The following is a 19,958-nucleotide window of genomic DNA, read 5'->3' on the forward strand; positions in this document are numbered from 1 at the left end:
GGTTGCGCGTCCGGAACGAATCTGGAACTGCGATTGAAACAGGGTTCAACATGGAGCATAACCCTGTGAAGGTGCATGCTGACAAAGGAGAACAATCTGTTGTCAGCAAAGTAAGCGCCAAATCGTCAAACTTGACGGTAATGGCCTATGTCAACGCTGCTGGGTCTCGAATGCTGCCTGTGTTCATAACCAAAGGTAAAACTTCACACTCCCTGCTGACATACCGGACAGAAGATGCACCAGAGGGTTCAGTCTGGACGTACCAGAAAAATGGATGGATATCGGATGACATCGGTGAGGAATTGTTTAACCAGGTCTTTCTCAAACATTGTGGACCCGACAGACGTCAACTTCTACTTCTTGATGGTCATGGCTCCCATGAAACCCTCTCTATAATTGAAAGGGCAATTGAAGAAAACATTATCCTTTTGGCCTTTCCCCCCGCATTGCACACATTATCTTCAACCACTTGACCGCACTGTATTTGGTCCGCTCAAACGTGCATACAACGATGCATGTTCAACATTTTTAACGGAGAACCCATTGCATCAGATAACGAAGTATACCTACCCCAGTCTATTTTCACGAGCATGGGACAACGTTGTGAACTATGTAAATATACAGAATGGCTTTCAAGCCTGTGGCATCGCACCTCTCAACAGAAAGGCAATGAAAGCATTCAACCCAAGTAGACTTACAGAGTTGCCCGTCGGTCCGAATACTTGTACTGCCATTAATGAGTCACTACTAGGTTACAAAGCACCTTTTGCTACATCAACTGACCAAGCAGTTCTTGCGCCAATTCATGTCTCTTCTTTTAATGATGCAGAAGCATCAGGATTGACCACCAATGCAAGCTTTGAGTCTGTGGCTGACATGAGCTTTGATAGCGCATCTCCTCTACTCGATATCGCAGATCCACAACAACTTGTAGACCTTCTGTCATGCAGCGGACTTACAAAGGAGGAGGAGGCGAATGTCAGCGAGACAGACAACATTACAGTGCTCAGCAACATTGATGCCCTGTTCCTACTGCCCACAACCACCGAAAGACCAGTCGGCCAGTCTAAACGTGAAATTTGCACAAGTCACAAGCTTTTGACCAGTGCAGACGTGGTGCTACAGAAGCGTTTGAAGTTGGAAAAGAAACTTAGCAAAAGTGCTAAGTCTCAACCAAAGAAACTGAAATCTTGAGCGGAAAAAAAGCGAGTGACGTAGGACCTAGCCTACAAAATATAATAGGCTAGCGTAAATAGACTGATATAACATCATCTTGTTACAACCATTTCTCTTGAAGATGAAGTCGATTGAAATGTTAAATAATCGTGTTTCAAATTTAAACAGATATAACAAAAATATATATAATAAAATAACCAAGCTTCAGAATATATTTTAAAAAAAACAATTAATTGTCCGTATTTTCCCTATCAAAAATTTGATGTCGGTATTTTCACCCTGTCGTGTCCATATTTATCCTGTGCCGTCCAAATTATACCGATTTTCACTGATGTTAAAAACCTTGTTGTTTCTCGTTTTAAAACGCGAACATATATCAATGGTGACGAAAATGTTCAAGGAAAATGTTTCGCAAATGCATTATTTAATGACTGGCACCCGGCGTATTGGTACCCCACTCATAACAACCTGTTGAGGAACGGGTTACAGATCTCTCATATTTTCTCAAGTTGCAACATTCTATTTATGGTTGTTTACTTTAAAATTATTTATTTTAGTTTGATTGCATCCAAAACCTTATTTGTGTCTTTGGGGGAGATCTGAAGAACACAATTGAACCCATGTCCTCCTGATCGCAAGGTGGACATCATATCCACAACGCCACTGCAAAATGTTTGTTTAAAAATGAGAACTAAGAAGAATTTAAACATTTGTTTATCAAGTTCTGTAATTTGTTTGTATGGCAGGATCTCCATCTCAGAACCTGTCAGGGACTTTGACAGGCAGTGCCAGGAAGCTGAAGGATGGAGCAGCTGACCTCCACAATTATATCCTCAAGTGGAGGGTACTAAATACAGAAGGGGCAGACATTGTCAATGAAATAGCAAACATCAAGCTAGAGAAAATGTAATTTCTTATGTGGTGTCACGGTGTTTTTTTGTAAATTTTGGTCTGTTAAAGGGACCTATTCCAAATTGCATTTTTTTTTTAAAGTATATATATTCATGCCCCCCTTCGAAGAAGAGGGGGTATATTGTTTTGCACATGTCGGTCCATCCGTCCGTCCGTATGTCCGTCCGTCCACCAGATGGTTTCCGGATGATAACTCAAGAACGCTTAGGCCTAGGATCATGAAACTTCATAGGTACATTGATCATGACTCGCAGATGACCTCTATTGATTTTGAGGTCACTAGGTCAAAGGTCAAGGTCACGGTGACTGGAAATAGTAAAATGGTTTCCGGATGATAACTCAAGAATGCTTATGCGTAGGATCATGAAACTTCATAGGTACATTGATCATGACTCGCAGATGAGACCTATTGATTTTCAGATCACTAGGTCAAAGATCAAGGTCACAGTGACCCGAAATAGTAAAATGGTTTCCGGATGATAACTCAAGAACGCTTATGCCTAGGATCATGAAACTTCATAGGTACATTGGTCATGACTCGCAGATGACCCCTATTGATTTTCAGGTCACTAGGTCAAAGGTCACAGTGACCCGAAATAGTAAAATGGTTTCCGGATGATAACTCAAGAACGCTTATGCCTAGGATCATGAAACTTCATAGGTACATTGATCATGACTCACAGATGACCCCTATTTTTTTCAGGTCACTTGGTCAAAGGTCAAGGTCACAGTGAACCAAAATAGTAAAATGGTTTCTGGATGCTTACTCAAGAAAGCTTATGCCTAGGATCATGAAACTTCATAGGTACATTGATCATGACTCGCAGATGACCCCTATTGATTTTCAGGTTGCTAGGTCAAAGGTCAAGGTCACGGTTACTCAACTTAGAAAAATGGTTTCCGGATGATAACTCAAGAACGCTTATGCCTAGGATCATGAAACTTCATAGGTACATTGATCATGACTCGCAGATGACCCTTATTGACTTTCAGGTCACTAGGTCAAAGGTCAAGGTCATGGTGACTTGACACAGTAAAATGGTTTCCGGATGATAACTCAAGAAAGCTTATGCCTAGGATCATGAAACTTCATAGGTACATTGATCATGACTCGCAGATGACCCCTATTGATTTTTAGGTCAATAGGTCAAAGGTCAAGGTTACAGTGCCAAAAACGTATTCACACAATGGCTGCCACTACAACTGACAGCCCATATGGGGGGGCATGCATGTTTTACAAACAGCCCTTGTTCCTAAATGGGACCTAAAAAGTTCCCAATTGAAAGTTTCCAGATGTGTACTTTTTAGCTGTTGTGCTCATGGTGAGCTTTTGTGATCGCCTTTTGTCCTTCGTGTGTTGTCAGTCGTGCATCGTCAACATTTTACCTTGTGAACATTCTAGAGGCCACATTTATTGTCTGATCTTAATGAAATTTGGTCAGAACATTTGTCCCATTGATACCTCGACTGAGTTTGAAACTGGGTCATGCTGGGTCAAAAACTAGGTCACTAGGTTAAAGAAAGAAAAACCTTGTGAACACTGTAGAAGTCACATTTGATGCCCAATGTTTATGTAACTTTGTCAAAATGTTTGTCTAAATGATATATTGGTTGAGTTCAAAAATGGTTCCAGTCAGTTGAAAAACATGGCCGCCAGGGGGCTGGGGAGTATTCCTTATATGGCTATAGAGAAACCTTGTGAACACTCTAGAAGTCACAAATTTTGCCCAATCATCATGAATCTTGGTCAAAACATTGGTGTCATTAATATCTCGGACGAGTTTGAAAATGGTCCAGATCTGTAAAAAACATGGCCGCCAGGGGGCGGTGCAATTTTCCTTATATGGCTTTAGTAAAACCTTGTTAACACTCTAGAGGCCACATTTATTTTCCAATCTTCATGAAATTTAATCAGAAGATTGGTCTGTATGATATCTTGGATGAGTTCGAAAATGGTTACGTTTGCTTGAAAAACATGGCTGCTAAGGGGCGGGGCATTGTTCCTTATATGGCTATAGTAAAACCTTGTGAACACTCTAGAGGTCACATTTATTGTCCAATCTTCATGAAATTTGGTCAGAAGATTGTTCTTAATGATATCTTGAATGAGTTTGAAAATGGTTACGTTTGCTTGAAAAACATGGCTGCCAAGGGCCGGGGCATTTTTCCTTATATGGCTATTTATGGCTATAGTAAAATCTTGTTAACACTCTAGAGTCCACATTAATTGTCCGATCTTCATGAAAATTGGTCAGAAGATTCATCCCAATAATATCTTGGACAAGAAAAAAAATGATGCCGGTTGGTTAAAAAACATGGCCGCCAGGGGGCGGGGCATTTTTCCTTATATGGCTATAGTAAAACCTTGTTAACAATCTAGCGGCCACATTTATTTTTCCGATCTTCATGAAACTTGGTCAGAAGATTTGTCCTAATGATATCTTGGATGAGTTCGAAAATGGTTTTGATTGCTAAAAAAACATGGCCACCAGGGGGCGGGGCATTTTTCCTAATATGGCTACAGTGTCCGACAAATTTCTTATTTTTCAGGTAGCCCACTGGGCTACCAAAAAAAATATTTGGTAGCCCATAAAATTTTCCTACAAAATGATAAGAGGCAGATTTTCATCTTTATTTTATTTCTTCATTTACATATACATAATATGTATCCATACATATACATAAAACAGCAAGTAGTCTGATGTTCACAGTCAATATCGTAAATTAAAGTTACAGTACAGGCACCGTGTACTTAAATGTAAATGTACCAAAGAAAATCATATACTACATGAAGATATTACATGTATGAGCACATGTATGTGTACTTAAATTCGGACAGCACGTTGAGTCGTAAACGTAAATAAAGCATTTAGATGATCAATACGATTGACTCGTATGGTATTAATCAATGCAATTTCCCTTTTTAACAACAAATACCGAGTTTCAAGAAATCAAGAGCATCAAATCATTTATTTACTTGTGCCCGACTTTAAGTACTGTCCGAATCAACATATGGCATCCGTATGTTACAACAAAGACCTATAGATAGCTATAGGTCTTTGGTTACAACACTTGTGTGCAGTCAGTATACAATACAATAATTGTTTCAATAATGAAGGAACTGATACAGCGTAACGGTAACGATACAGCGTGTTTACATGATATTTTATTAAGAGAAAATGTCAATGCCAAATAATTCGCGAGATACCTCGGTACTTTAGTTGAAATTCTCAACGAAACTTTTAATTGAAATTAAATTATCTCAATGTTGTACCCGCTACGAAATTTTTATTTACAAATAAATACACCCACGCCAATTTTCGCGCGCTTTTTATCAGGACAAAGAAATTCATTTCTTAAATGTAGAATTTTGTAACCTAAAATAGCTGTACAAAACGCGTGCAAACCGTGGCAGGTTATTTACGCATGTTGCAATACAACGGTCCTGATTGGGAGCTTATTTCATCATATCTTTAAATAGAACCATACTGAGTATGCCGAAATTCATTTGACACTTTAGAAAATTTCAAACGTTTGTGTTTATGACTCTTATCGTCTATATTACCCACCCATAATTTGGTTTTAAAAATATAAATCGGGCATATATGGGATTATTGATTAACAGTCGATTAATCCAATTATTAATTGACAATGCAAACTAATTAGCAGGTGTTAACCGCGTTCACAAAGTTGTCATTAATATTCATTTTCGGTTTCGTTACCGTTTTGAAGAATCCGCTATTGTTTTGATTTATTTAATGTTCGGCGTCCTTGGATATTTAACGACATCAAAAACGTTGTCGCTATTACTCATTGTTGCGGTTAACAAAGAATTCCAAACTGCGAAATGATGTTGCATCATGTGCGCCAACTATCCAACCGGCTCTCATTATATTATAAGCAGACGACAGATGTTGATTCTGATTGGATGATTAAAATACACTGTTACTGTTAAGGTTACAATATACTAAATCTTTTGGGAGTGCAATGCTATACTCTTTAAAAACCTGAACATCATTTATAAGAAGACACAATTTTCTGTGTGGGCACTTGCCATGACTTTATTTTAGAATGTTTCTTTGTGCATGTGGTAGGGAAAACATTGATGTTTAACAGAAATTCACTCATTTGCTTGAAGGTTAAAGACTACATGAGACTTTGACAGATGGCGGGAAACCCTCATCCACTGGTACGAACCCGGTAAATTGATGGCTGTAAAACAGTGACCGCTGATTCGCATCGAGTTCTTTCTTGCAAAACGCATGACCCCCCTTTTTTATTGTCTAAATCATTGCGGCTTGGAATGCTCTTTAAGAAAAGGTATGGTTATGGGGGTCTCTATGCGCAAAAGTTTGACTTTATTTTTTGTTGAAGTTATTGCTTTTACATTGAATTTGTGTAGGAAATCTTTTGGTATATTGTAACCTTAAAGACATTACCGCAAGTGATTGGTGACTGATTAGATAATTGATTGCACTTTGTTTTCGGATTATAAGCAATACACAGTGTACAAACACATGGTCAGCGTGTTTATCCTACGTATGTCTGTCAATATAACATTACATATCTTTATTCTGGCATAAAATAGCACAATGCATACTTATAGCCAACAATAGAATTATAGCGTGACCGGGCTACCGCTCTTATAGATTTATTAGTAGCCCGGCGGGCGTCAGCTGGAAAATTTCAGTAGCCCGATGAAAAATTTTGGTAGCCCCCGGGCTCCGGGCAATGGATTTGTCGGACACTGATGGCTATATATCATGCCTTTGTAAAACCTTTCGAACTGGTCAGAAGATTTGTCCCAATGATATCTTGGATGAGTTCATAAATGGTTCCGGTAGGTGGAAAAACATGGCCGCCAAGGGGGCGTGGCATTTTTTCTTATATAGCTATAGTTAAACCTTGTTAACACCCTAGAAGCCGTATTTATTGTACGATCATAATAAAACTTTGTCAGAAGATTTGTCCCAATGATATTTTGGACAAGTTCGAAAATGGTTCCAGTTGCTTGAAAAACATGGCCACCAGTGGGCGGGGCATTTTTCCTTATATGGACTTATGAATCTTCATGAAACTTTGTCAGTATATTTGTTTCAATGGTATCTTGGATGTGTATGAAAATGGTTCTGGTTTGTTGAAAAAAGTGGCTGCAATGGGTGTTCACTAGTCATGAAAGTTGGTAAGAACATTTTGTTCTAATGACATCTTGGGCTGCACAGAACAGGTCAGTTCCTTTGTATCTCAGGTGAGCGACTCTCTTGTTAAATCAATCTCAACACTGAGTTTATCTCCAATCCAGCTTTATAAGTTGAAGCTTGGTAAATATAATATTGAACACATTTTCATTCGCAATCTTAAAGCATTTGTTAGCAAGAAAAGAGTAACACTTATTTCTAAATTTTAGTCAAAACAATGTGATTTATCCTGATCAAAAACGACCCAGCCCCATTCACAAAATTGTGAAAAAAAACCTGTGTTTAATACATACTTACTGCTCTTCCAGCAGAGAAAAATGTTGCTTTTCATTGTTTATTGGATTATCACGCATTGTAGTAAGGTACAATAATGTGTTTGCATATGAAGTTTTAATAGACATTTATACAGTTGTATTTCCTTTTTTTATCTAGGTTTCAACACAAAACTAACTGGATATTGCTGTCTCAGAAACTAGAGAAAGTTCTAAAGACATTTAATTGTTGCCAATTCAATCTCCAAAAACCAGAACGCAGCTTTGCTTCAATCCATGTCGTTAGCACTGATTAAAAGAAATTAAGATATACAAGAAAACATGAAAAAAAAACTATTAGTTAGTGAAAAAATATATTGTCGAAATTTATGTCAAACACTTCTTTCTGTACAAGTGTTACAAGTAAACATTAAAAACAAGTATTAGCTTGGATTTTTTTACAGCCTGAGCAAAAATGAAGAAACTCCAGAGTCAGAAATGTTGCCAGATTCCTTGCTGCCCCTGTGTGAGAAACTAGAAACAGTTCTGGAGCGCATGGTATAAATGCATCAAGGTTATAGTTTAAATTAAGATAACATTAATTTTCTTTGGCATCTATTAAATGTACAATTATTATTAGGTAAATCTGTCATGCTTTTTTCAATGCATGGATCTTGTACTTTTTATCTACTTACTCAAGTATTCATAAGTTCACAGGACTAGAAATAATTTCTATCAAGTACTTTGGACCTACTTACCAATTCCAGTATTCAAACAATCCCTGATGTATGTTGTAGTTTTACAAACTTGCATAGCAATTTTTATGCTCCCCCAAAATTTATTTTGGAGGGAGCATATAGTCGCCGCTTCGTCTGTCCGTCCGTGTGTCCGTCTGCGCACAATTTTTGTCCAGGCTATTTCTCAGCAACTAATGACTGGAATTCAATGAAACTTTATGGGAAGCTTCACTATCAAGAGCAGATGTGCATATTATCAGCGGGTTCTGGTCGGATGATTTTTCACAGAGTTATGGCCCTTTGAAATTTTCCATTAACTGTACATATAGTGCAATTCTTGTCCGGGCTATTTCTCAGCAACTAATGACCGGAGTTCAATGAAACTTTATGGGTAGCTTCACTACCAAGAGAAGATGTGCATATTATCAGCGGGTTCTGGTCGGATGATTTTTCACAGAGTTATGTCTCTTTGAAATTTTCCATTAACTGTACATGTAGTGCAATTCTTGTCCGGGCTATTTCTCAGCAACTAATGACCGGAATTCAATGAAACTTAATGGGAAGCTTCACTATCAAGAAGAGATGTGCATATTATCAGTGGGTTCTGGTCGGATGATTTTTCACAGAGTTATGGCCCTTTGAAATTTTCCATTAACTGTACATATAGTGCTTTTCTTGTCCGGGCTATTTCTCAGCAACTTATGACTGGAATTCAATGAAACTTTATGGGAAGCTTCACTACCAAGAGGAGATGTGCATATTATCAGCGGGTTCTGGTCGGATGATTTTTCACAGAGTTATGGCCCTTTGAAATTTTATTAAAAAAATCTTGTCCCCCCAACTACTGTGCCCTCAAGACGTTTCCTTTTATCTGAATATATAGTGCAATATTGTGACAAAAAAACACTTTGGGGAGCATCACCCGTCTCCGACGGTTTCTTGTTCTGAAATACTCTCAAGCATAAAAATATCGCGGCATTCTAAATTATTGACTGGTAATAAATGATCTGTTCACTCTATCCAGTACTTGCTGTGCATCTATAAATTAGCACTTGTAAATGACAATTATGTACTATAAATTAGCACTTGTAAATGACAATTATGTACTATAAATTAGCACTTGTAAATGACAATTATGTACTATAAATTAGCACTTGTAAATGACAATTATGTACTATAAATTAGCACTTGTAAATGACAATTATGTACTTTCATCGGAAAATGATATGTTTTGCAGGAAAAGGTTGTTGCCCGCTTGAACACTGTGGTTGAAATGTCCAGGGGTGTGGCTGCACTTGAGAAATTCAACAAGCCAGAATCATCCTCCATTATTTTGTTTCAAACCTGGGATGTTGGAAGGTTTGGTAAGTAGACAGTGTACAGTCTGTTAGTCATTCAGCAACACAGGACTCTTGATGCAAGACTTTCCCACTTTAGTATCACGGAATCACAGGATCTCTTAACTCAAAAGTACGATACATAACAGATGTAATACCAATAGACAAACTGGATTCATTTGACCTCTTTGTTCCAAAGCAAACACTTCTTTCTTTTAAAGGGGCCTTTTCATGTTTTGGTAAATTGACAAAATTAAAAAACTTGTTTTAAATTATCCATTTTTCGTTGTATTTATGATATTTGTGAGGAAACAGTAATACTGAACATTCACCATGCTCTAAAATATCCATTACATGCATTTTTTTGAAGATTTTAAAACCTGAAAATTATAAATTGTTGCAATGCGAAACAATTGAATATTTTGGAGAGTTCTGTTGTTGTGTGAAACTACAAGGATTGTTGATATGAAGTATAAAGTACATCACTCATTGTATTAGCGCGGATGGTCGAGTGGTCTAAGCGATAGACTTTTTACTCCAGGGGTCAGGGGTCTGAGCCCAGTTGAGGGTTACTTTTTTTCGTTCTTTAATTTTATTCTTGTTTTTTTTTTACTTGAGCTTTTTAGATCCAATGTTTACATTTTTGAATATAAAGCATTTAATGGCAAACTTCAAAACATGATAAAATCTGTGAAAAAGGCCCCTTTAAAAGATTGCCTTCTACATAATTCATTAGAAATTAAGTTTCAAACAACGTCTCTACATAACATTTATAGGTGAGATACATAAGTTTCACACTGAACTTTTGATTTAAATATACTGGTAACTGTATGTTTAATATAATCCTAGACAAACATAGATGGGTACGTATGCCTTTTACCAAGAATGTGCTCAACAAGTTAAATTGAAACGAAATAGCAAGTTGGTTGTGAACCCTTTTTTTACGCAGTTCAATTTTCTTCTTAATCTGACATTCATAAATTAAGCAAATTTGGTCTAGATTTTTGGCGCCTTCATTATCCATCACACTTGTGTAGTGGGACAAACAATAACCACACTTGCCCTACATCACCTTTGACAAACGTTCTTTATTGTCCCCTACCGGTTTCACCGGAAGGGACTTATGGTTTGCGCTTTGTGCATCTGTGAGTCTGTCTGTGAGTCTGTCTGTGAGTCTGTCTGTCTGTCACACTTTTCTGGATCCTGCGATAACTTTGAAAGTTCTTAACATTTTTTCATGAAACTTGCAACTTGGATAGATGGCAATATGGACATTATGCACGTCATTTCATTTTGTTACTACGTCAAAAATTGTGGTTGCTATGGCAACCAAAAAATAATAATCTGAAAATAGTGGAATTTCTGACAATGGTGGATCCGGTAGGGGACCATATTGCTTTACAATAGCCTTGTTGAATTTGATTTTAACTAACATTATTCTTGGTAATCATATCAGCCAATCAGCCTTCAGGACATCCCCATGTGAACGTGTTTACAATAACTGTATATGTAACAGATCAATATTGACCATGACTGTAGCCCTGTAAATTCTTATAATGTTGACAGGAACAGCAGATATTTAACATTTCATCTTGCATATTTGATACTTACACAGTTGTTGCATATGACAATTGAATATCTGTCTATATTTATATATATGAGCAAAGCTTAATTTGGCCTAAAAATAATTAATAATAAATAATTAATTAATTTGGGTTATTAATATATTCAATGAGTTATACATATTCTGCTAGAACCATTTGACAGTAGAACCTTAAGACAATTCCTATCCATTCATATCACGCAACCTTTGGACCTTTACCTTTATTAAAATAGGCTCTCCAGCAAATAACTGATGCATTTGGAGTTGTCCAACAAATAATCTTGTTTGTTTCATTGTAATTTTATGTACACTTGTAATACTAGCCATAGCACATCAAGCATTGTAATCAACTTTTATAACATCTTTATAAAGTTGAAATTTGTAATTTGCATGTTGTTACAGCTGAGGTGTTCACAGAAATTTCAGACAAGTACAGCCAAGAAATGAAGTTAAAACACAACGTTGCTGAGAACATATGTCATGCTACAGACAGGAATACTGTCATGTTCTACTCGGCATGCTGGCTGCATCAGGTCTACGTCAATAATGGAGATGACATTCTATTGGAGAGCGTTTTACTAGAAACTTGTCATAAAACTTGATCTTTCATTTACATTAAAAATGTACATTATCAAATTTGAAATTGTAATACTTATCAGCTTACCTGACCACAAGGGCTCAAGATGAGCTATTGTGATCACCCTATGTCTTGTATTGTGCAGTGTCTGACCACAAAGGCTCAAGATGAGCTATTGTGATCACCCTATGTCTTGTATTGTGCAGTGTCTGACCACAAAGGCTCAAGATGAGCTATTGTGATCACCCTATGTCTTGTATTGTGCAGTGTCTGACCACAAAGGCTCAAGATGAGCTATTGTGATCACCCTATGTCTTGTATTGTGCAGTGTCTGACCACAAAGGCTCAAGATGAGCTATTGTGATCACCCTATGTCTTGTATTGTGCAGTGTCTGACCACAAAGGCTCAAGATGGGCTATTGTGATCACCCTATGTCCTGTATTGTGCAGTGTCTGGGGTGTGTTGTAAACTTTTAGCTCATTACCACTATAGAGGCAACATCTTTCTTTTTGTTTTTGAAAAAACTGGTCATAATGTTTATCAAGATAAAATCAAGGTCAACTTTGCATCTGGGTCACACGAGTCCAAAAACTGGGTCACTAATTAAAAGCTTAGGAAAACCTTGTTACCACTCTACAGGCCACAATTATGACTCAGCTTGGTGAAACTTAATCAGAATGTTGATCTGAATATCAATGCCAAAATCTTAGAAAAAATACTTTGCCACTCAAGAGACAATATTTATGACCCAATCTTGAATGAAACTTGATCAGAATGTTTATTTTAAAATATCTAGCTGGAATTTAAATCTGGGTCACATGCGTCCAAATTCTAGATCCCCATTTCGAATCTTAGAAAAACTTTGTACTAACTCAAGAGGACACATTAATGATTCAAACTTCTTCTTCTTCATTATTTTTTATCGAGTGCACCGGGATTGTCTCCCATATGGCCATCGCCCCCAGAAAGACGTGTTAGTTGGTTACGGGGGATAGTGCAAGATACAGGAGACACCCCGTTCCAGAGGTGACCCTGGGTCTTTTAGTGCCCGGTGTATAGCACCTAGTACACTGCACCTCGGTTTAACGTCTCGTGCGAAAGACGAGTTAGTAGGTTAGGTGCAGCGGGGGATCGAACCAGCGATCTCTGGATTGTGAAGACAGTGTGTTACCACTAAACCACGGATCCGCTACATTCGATTCAAACTTGATGAAACTACATCAGAATGTTTGTTTTGACTATATTTGGAATGTAGGTCATGCATATAAAAAATGTCACCAGGTCAAATCTTGGAAAAATCATGTTACAACTTCAGATGTCACATTTATTACTCAATCTTGATGAAAATTGGTCAGAATGCTTACCATGACATTATTTAGGCTGAGTTACAATCTGGGTCACGTGCATCCAAAAACTAGGTCACCTGGTCAAATCTTAGAAAAAACATTTATAACTCGGTCAGAGCCATCTTCTTTCAATTTTTTTTTCAAAATTTGCTGGATGCAGAGATAATGTCCATTTAAATCATTCTTTTTATGTGTTAAATAGTTTTTGGTAGTTGCAGTAATCTTAAATACATGTAATTAAATCAAATGGCCACCACACATTTCTTAATAATTTGACATTATGTCTGACAGGGTATGAAAACAAGAGGGTTATGATTGCCCTTAAGAGCTCACCTGCCTTCACTAACACCAATTGAGTCGTGTTCTGAGAAAACTGGGCATAATGCATGTGCGTAAAGTGTCGTCCCAGGTTAGCCTGTGCAGTTCACACAGGCTAATCAGGGACGACACTTTCCGCTTTAACTAGATTTTCGGTAATAAGGGACTTCCTTTAAAAGAAAAGTACCATTAAAGCGGAAAGTGTCGTCCCTGATTAGCCTGTGCCAACTGCACAGGCTAAGCTGGGACAACACTTAACGCACATGCATTTTGCCCAATTTTCACAGATCTAGACACAATTGATGAATACTTTACAGGGTGATTTAGGTTTTGGCAACACATGATCCAGATTCAAACATGGCCTTTATATTGTCCATTGAACATTCTGAACAAGTTCCATCAAGACTGAGTCATACATGTGGCCTAAGAGCGGTACAAATTTTTAAAGATTTGACCTTGTGAGGTAATTTGTAAATGCGTGTTCGGCGTCCGTTTAAGTTTTGCGTTTAGGTCCACTTTTCTCATAAAGTATCAATGCTATTGCATTCAAACTTGGTACACTTACTTACTATCATGAGGGGACTGGGCAGGCAAAGTAAGATTACTCTGGCTTGCATTTTGACAGAATTATGTGCCCTTTTTATACTTGGACTATTGAAAATTTTGGTTAAATTTTGTGTTTAGGTCCATTTTATTCCTTAAGTATCAAAGCTATTGCTTTCATTATTGCAGCACTTACTAACTATCATAAGGGGACTGTGCAGGCAAAGTTATGTAACTCTGACTGGCATTTTGACAGAATTGTGTGCCCTTTTTATACTTAGAAAATTGAAAATTTGGTTAAGTTTTGTGTTTAGGTCCACTTTATTCCTAAAGTATCAAAGCTATTGCTTTCATACTTGCAACACTTACTAACTATCGTAAGGGGACTGTGCAGGCAAAGTTATGTAACTCTAACTGGCATTTTGACGGAATTATGGGCTCTTTATACTTTTGTTTTGGTCCACTTTACCCCTAAAGTATCATAGATATTGCTTTCATACTTGGAACACTCACAAACTATCATAAGGGGACAGTAAAAGACAAGTTGCATAACTCTGGTTGTCATTTTTACAGAATTATGGCCCTTTTTCGACTTAGTAACTTTGAATATATGGTTACATTTTGTGTTTAGATCCACTTTACTTCTAAAGTATCAAGGCTATTGCTTTTAAACTTCAAATACTTTCATGCTATCATGAGGGTACTGTACCTGGCAAGTTGAATTTTACCTTGACCTTTGAATGATCTTGACTCTCAAGGTCAAATTATTAAATTTTGCTAAAATTGCCATAACTTCTTTATTGATAATTAGATTTGATTGATTCTTTGACAAAACAACTCTTACCTGACATACCACAACAGACTCCACCCAAACCATCCCCCACGCCCCCCCACAATCCCCCACGCCCCCCCCCCCTCCCCCCCCCCCCGAATTCCCCTCCCCCCGAATCTCCCCTCAATCCCCCCCATTATTTTTTTAAATTAAAGATCATCTAATAAATGACCACCACACCCTCACACTATACTCCCCCCACCCCCCACCCCAAAAAAATAATTGTTATGCCCCCAGTAGGGTGGCACATAGCAGTTGAACTGTCCGTCAGTATGTCAGTCTTTCCGTCCGTCCGAAAAAAAAATTAACATTGGCCATAACTTTTTCACTTTTGAAGATAGCAACTTGATAATTGGCATGCATGTGTATCTCATGGAGCTGCACATTTTGAGTGGTGAAAGGTCAAGGTCAACCTTCAAGGTCAAATGTCAAATTTATGGTGTCTGTCCGTCCGAAAACTTTAACATTGGCCATAACTTTTTCAATATTGAAGATAGCAACTTGATATTTGGCATGCATGTGTTTCTCATGGAGCTGAACATTTTGAGTGGTGAAAGGTCATGGTCAATGTCATCTTTCAAGGTCAAATGTCAAATATATGGCGTCTGTCCGTCCGAAAACTTTAACATTGGCCATAACTTTTTTAATATTGAAGATGAAAAACTTGATATTTGGCTTGCATGTGTATCTCATGAAGCTGCACATTTTGAGTGGTGGAAGGTCAAGGTCATCCTTCATGGTAAAAAAAAAATATATTTCAAAGTGGCGTTTTCTTGTAGCTGCACATTTTGAGTGGTAGAAGTTCAAGGTCAAGGTCATCCTTCAAGGTCAAGGTCATCCTTCAAGGTCAAAGGTCAAACAAAATTTTTAAAATTTCAAAGCGGCGTTCTCATGAAGCTGCACATTTTGAGTGGTGGAAGTTCAAGGTCAAGGTCATTCTTCAAGGTCAAGGTCATCCTTCAAGATCAAAGGTAAAATAAAATAATTCAAAGCAGGCATTTTTATGAATGTAACCTAAAGGTCATCTAAGGTCAAAAGTGACGTTAAACAGCTACGTCGAAAAAAATTCTCAATTGTCTCTGGGTGATTGATACATCATAATTATACTGAGTTGTGTGTCTTTTAATTCTGATGTACAAACTGCGTCTATTGTTTTGATGATGCGTGACTATCTGCAAGTGTACTTCGAAGCGTCGAGGATTCACCAAGACCATGCAAGACGACTCCTGCACTATATTGAGAATTATCAAAAAGAGCTGCAGCAGTGACACGGTAGCAGCAGGAGCAGCTGTAAGAACCAAACGACCTTACCGATTTCGAATCCAGACCTGACTTAATACAGACCTAAGCCTACTGTAGCCTTGTTTCCTGTATATTCTGCCTCTATATACAAGCTATTATTTGTGTATGCTGATTTTTAAATGTCTTTACAGAATATAAAGGCAACATATTTAAAGCAACAGATACTTCCGTAACATACCAATCTAGAAAGGCATTAAATAATATAATATACCCTATAAAACCTAACAACAAGGTATACTTTAAAATTTTCTAATTACAAATAATTATCACACTTTCTATCCGAAATACGACATAAATTAAGGATAACACTAAGCGTTTTCACGATAAATAAGTTAAAGCGCTCGATCAGTAAGCAAACCTTTAATAGTAACCAATGATGCATCCTCTCCGTTGCGGTGGCTGTCAACCTCCATTATATCAGCATGATTTTATCGGAGGCACTAAACAAACAAAAATATTTCAATAGTTATGATGTTAGTTGTTTCAAAATGTATCACGCATTGAATATTAGCATCAAACAGGCTATGTAACCAAAAAAAAATGTTTAATGATAGATATTTGTTTGTATCGACTTATACCTCAGCACGGACTCTAGATCAATATACACTCCGTGACCTCAGTCACAAATAGAGACCGATCACCGTCCGATCAGCGGACGACGTATTTTTCCGCTCATCGGGCTGGCGCCCGGCCAATGATCGCACGAACACCGGGTCATTTTGTAGCATCGGGCGGCGTCCGGATTAATTTTAAGTCTCACTTAAAATTTGACCCGACGTCGGGCCCGGGAAGGAATCGAGTTGCGATCGAAAAAGAACGGATGATCAACGCACTGTTAGCGCCCGGCGATCGCCCGACATTGAATTCATTAAACGTGAATCGGCAAAAATTAAAGTATTTCCCAGGGGCACATACATCGGCCGGCGAACGTCTGATTGCCGGAGGGCCTCCGCACGTTAACCGACGGACGCCGGACGGCACTCGTTATGATACACATACAATGAATCCGATGTCGGGCGCACGCCGGGCGATAACCGTGCTTTGGTCGCCCGAACTTTGTTCGATCCCATAGGACGTGTCCAGTCTTCCCGATGCATGGAGATCGAACACATCGGCCGGCGACAGCTTAATTTGTGACTGAGGCTACTGGGAATGTCGTGCATAACACATTTCGCGTAATCGTCAGGTAAGGCACGATACCGACTTACTAAGCGACCGACTTACTAAGCCATTGTAACAACATTACTAACTCGTTGAAACGACTAAATAAAACGTTATGTCGGCTGTGAAAGTCGTATGAACGACAATGAATGAGGTGATTAAGATTTAAGCACTACGCGAAAAGACTTATATGTCGTGGTATCTTTGAAACGACTTAGTAAGTTGTGGAAACATCATAACTGCCTTGTTATAATGATTTTTAGCTCGGCTGTTTTCGGAGAAAACCCGAGGTATTTCATAGCAAGCTCGTCGTCCGCCGGCGTCGTGCTAAAACCTTTACATTGGCTCTAAAATCAAAGTGCTTCCACCTACAACTTTGAAACTTCATATATTGATGCACCTTGATGAGTTCTACACGCCACACCCATTTTGGGGTCACTAGGTCAAAGGTCAAGGCCACTGTGACCTCTAAAAAATAAAATCTGACAAGCTTTCATTTATTCAAAACTGCATCCGCAGCCGTGCGTTGGCACCCGTTATGCGGTGCTCTTGTTTCATCTTGTTGTATGACACTTATATTATTACATGCAATTTGACTAGAATAATCATCATTTACGTTCATACTAGCTTATTGGCATCGTACTGAAGTGCGGCGACTAGTATGTAATACGTTTTTTTTCGCTTATGGGAGGAGAAGTTATTTTACGGATCAATGTATATATTTTTGTTGTCAGAATATCTTGCATAGTGGTGATTTTTTGTGTGTAAATTAGTGTAAATAAGTACTGCATTTGTGCCTATTATATTTACTAAAACATTTATTGCCAATGCCTAATTCTTTTTATTAATAACTGATCACAGGGACTGGGCAATAATAAAAGATCACAGGGACTGGGAAAATACGCGAACCGGTGAAACTTTCTGGTTTTGTATAAAAACAAAACTTCTTTGTTCCACTATCATAGCAACCACCTAGTTACTAATAAAGGCGCTTTAGAGCGCGAAGCGCGACACGTTTTATAAATTGTAATAATGAGTCTTGATAAAGGAAGCAGACGCTTATCAATGAGGAGCACCATCACAGCACCCCAGTCTCATTACTATCAAGTCCTCCTACAGGGTGTTTTTTTAAGAACCACATATAGAAGGCCGCAGGCCTGACCCGTATCTTGCCAGTGGTATGGACCCTTTGGTATGGACCTTTTACCCCGCTCACTATCCAGCGTTTAAACTTCCGGGTTTACATTTAAACCGACTATTAATAGCTTATTAATATCTTAGTAAGAAAGTAATTTTTCAAGCGGTTCCGTAGTGTAGTGGTTACACGCTCGCTTCACATGTCAGAGTCCCAAGGTTCGAGCCCCAGTAGAATCAAATTATTTTATTTGTGTTTTACATGTTGTATGTTAACTTTTTGTTTTGATTTAGACATTTTAGTTTAAATTAATATGCTGTTTTATTGTAACCATTTTTTGCTTTTAGAATGCCCATGAAGTATATGTGTGAGAGGGTGGGGGGGGGGGGGGGGGTTCGTAAACACATTAAAACTTTTACAGTGTTTTCATATCAATGAGTCATTAACCCCTATCGTAAATGAGCAACGTAAGAATAAGTTCAGAATCATCTCCCTTTGAAGTTGAGAAAAATATGAAATTACGCTTACAAGATGAAGCAGATTTTTTTAAACCTACACAGTTCTGTTCCATTAATGAAAACTGCACACGGATGCCAGTAAAAAAGGAAACCAATGTAAATAAAATGATCTATGAAATATTTGGGGGTTACAACACAAAATCATAGATAATGGTTTTTGGGGGGTTATAACACAACATCATAGATAATGGTTATTTGGGGGTTATAACACAAAATCATAGATAATGGTTATACCAGTAGCTTTTTCTATTTTGTTTAAAATAATCGGCCAATATATTAATATTTACAGTAGAAACAAGAAATATCTTTAAAAAAGATATACGGCGTTGATTGTGGTTGGAGTTTATGGAAGGTAAAGATTTAAATGAATGAGATCAAGGATAGCTAATATCTTTTTCTGTGCAGTTTTTAGCTGCATCAAACGCAGTACGGGATGTTACGCGGAGTTTTCGCGGCTTATTTTACATTATTACATATTGCTGGTCATAAACCTATAGATACAAAAAAGAAAACCAAAGTCAACCGGCCACACGCGAAGTCTCGGTACATATTTTAAATATGTATACGCGCGTTCTTCGAACAAACCTGTTTGAGTGGTTTATCGGGAATTGCTACGTGTATTTGATTCGATTATTAACAGTATCGAGAATCATCGCGCTCATACTTAATACATTAGTCAATATGCTGCAATAATACATTAGTAAATATGATGGAATAATTCTTGTTAATTAATTAAAAATAATATTTATCATGGTATTGTTGAAAACACATTAAGAATCTATTATTGACATGCCATAAAATAATATCGCTAGATATCTTCATTTCACATCTTTCTGGTGGTAAAGAAAATTCTGGTTCACCTAGTTCACGCTATAGCGTCTTTATTATATAACTATTATATAACTGACCGCGAACTTCGAACAGCACAGAAGGTCTGACCTGTATATAAACTCTGACATTCAAACACACTAACCGCGAACTGACCCCTTATACCTCGCGGGTTGAAATGCA

General features: G+C 37.8%; 1 protein-coding gene across 1 annotated transcript; it reads left to right on the forward strand.

Moving 5' to 3' along the window:
* Positions 1-50: 50 nt before the first annotated feature.
* On the forward strand, positions 51-11,850 carry LOC127872326 (uncharacterized). The gene is made up of 6 exons (XM_052415656.1): positions 51-294; positions 830-1,159; positions 1,923-2,082; positions 8,002-8,095; positions 9,512-9,638; positions 11,617-11,850. The coding sequence occupies exons 1-6, from the start codon at positions 51-53 to the stop codon at positions 11,814-11,816; spliced, it is 1,155 nt and encodes a 384-aa protein (XP_052271616.1). The 3' UTR covers positions 11,817-11,850.
* The last annotated feature ends 8,108 nt before the right edge of the window (positions 11,851-19,958 follow it).

Source organism: Dreissena polymorpha, chromosome 3 (genome assembly GCF_020536995.1).
Source record: "Dreissena polymorpha isolate Duluth1 chromosome 3, UMN_Dpol_1.0, whole genome shotgun sequence".
NCBI classification, from domain to species: domain Eukaryota; kingdom Metazoa; phylum Mollusca; class Bivalvia; order Myida; family Dreissenidae; genus Dreissena; species Dreissena polymorpha.

Coding starts and splice junctions, on each gene's coding strand:
- LOC127872326 (XM_052415656.1), top strand. CDS start 51: ATGGAGCATAACCCTGTGAAGGTGCATGCTGACAAAGGAGAACAATCT. Junction 8,096..9,511: donor AAACAGTTCTGGAGCGCATG/GTATAAATGCAT, acceptor TATGTTTTGCAG/GAAAAGGTTGTTGCCCGCTT. Junction 9,639..11,616: donor CTGGGATGTTGGAAGGTTTG/GTAAGTAGACAG, acceptor ATGTTGTTACAG/CTGAGGTGTTCACAGAAATT.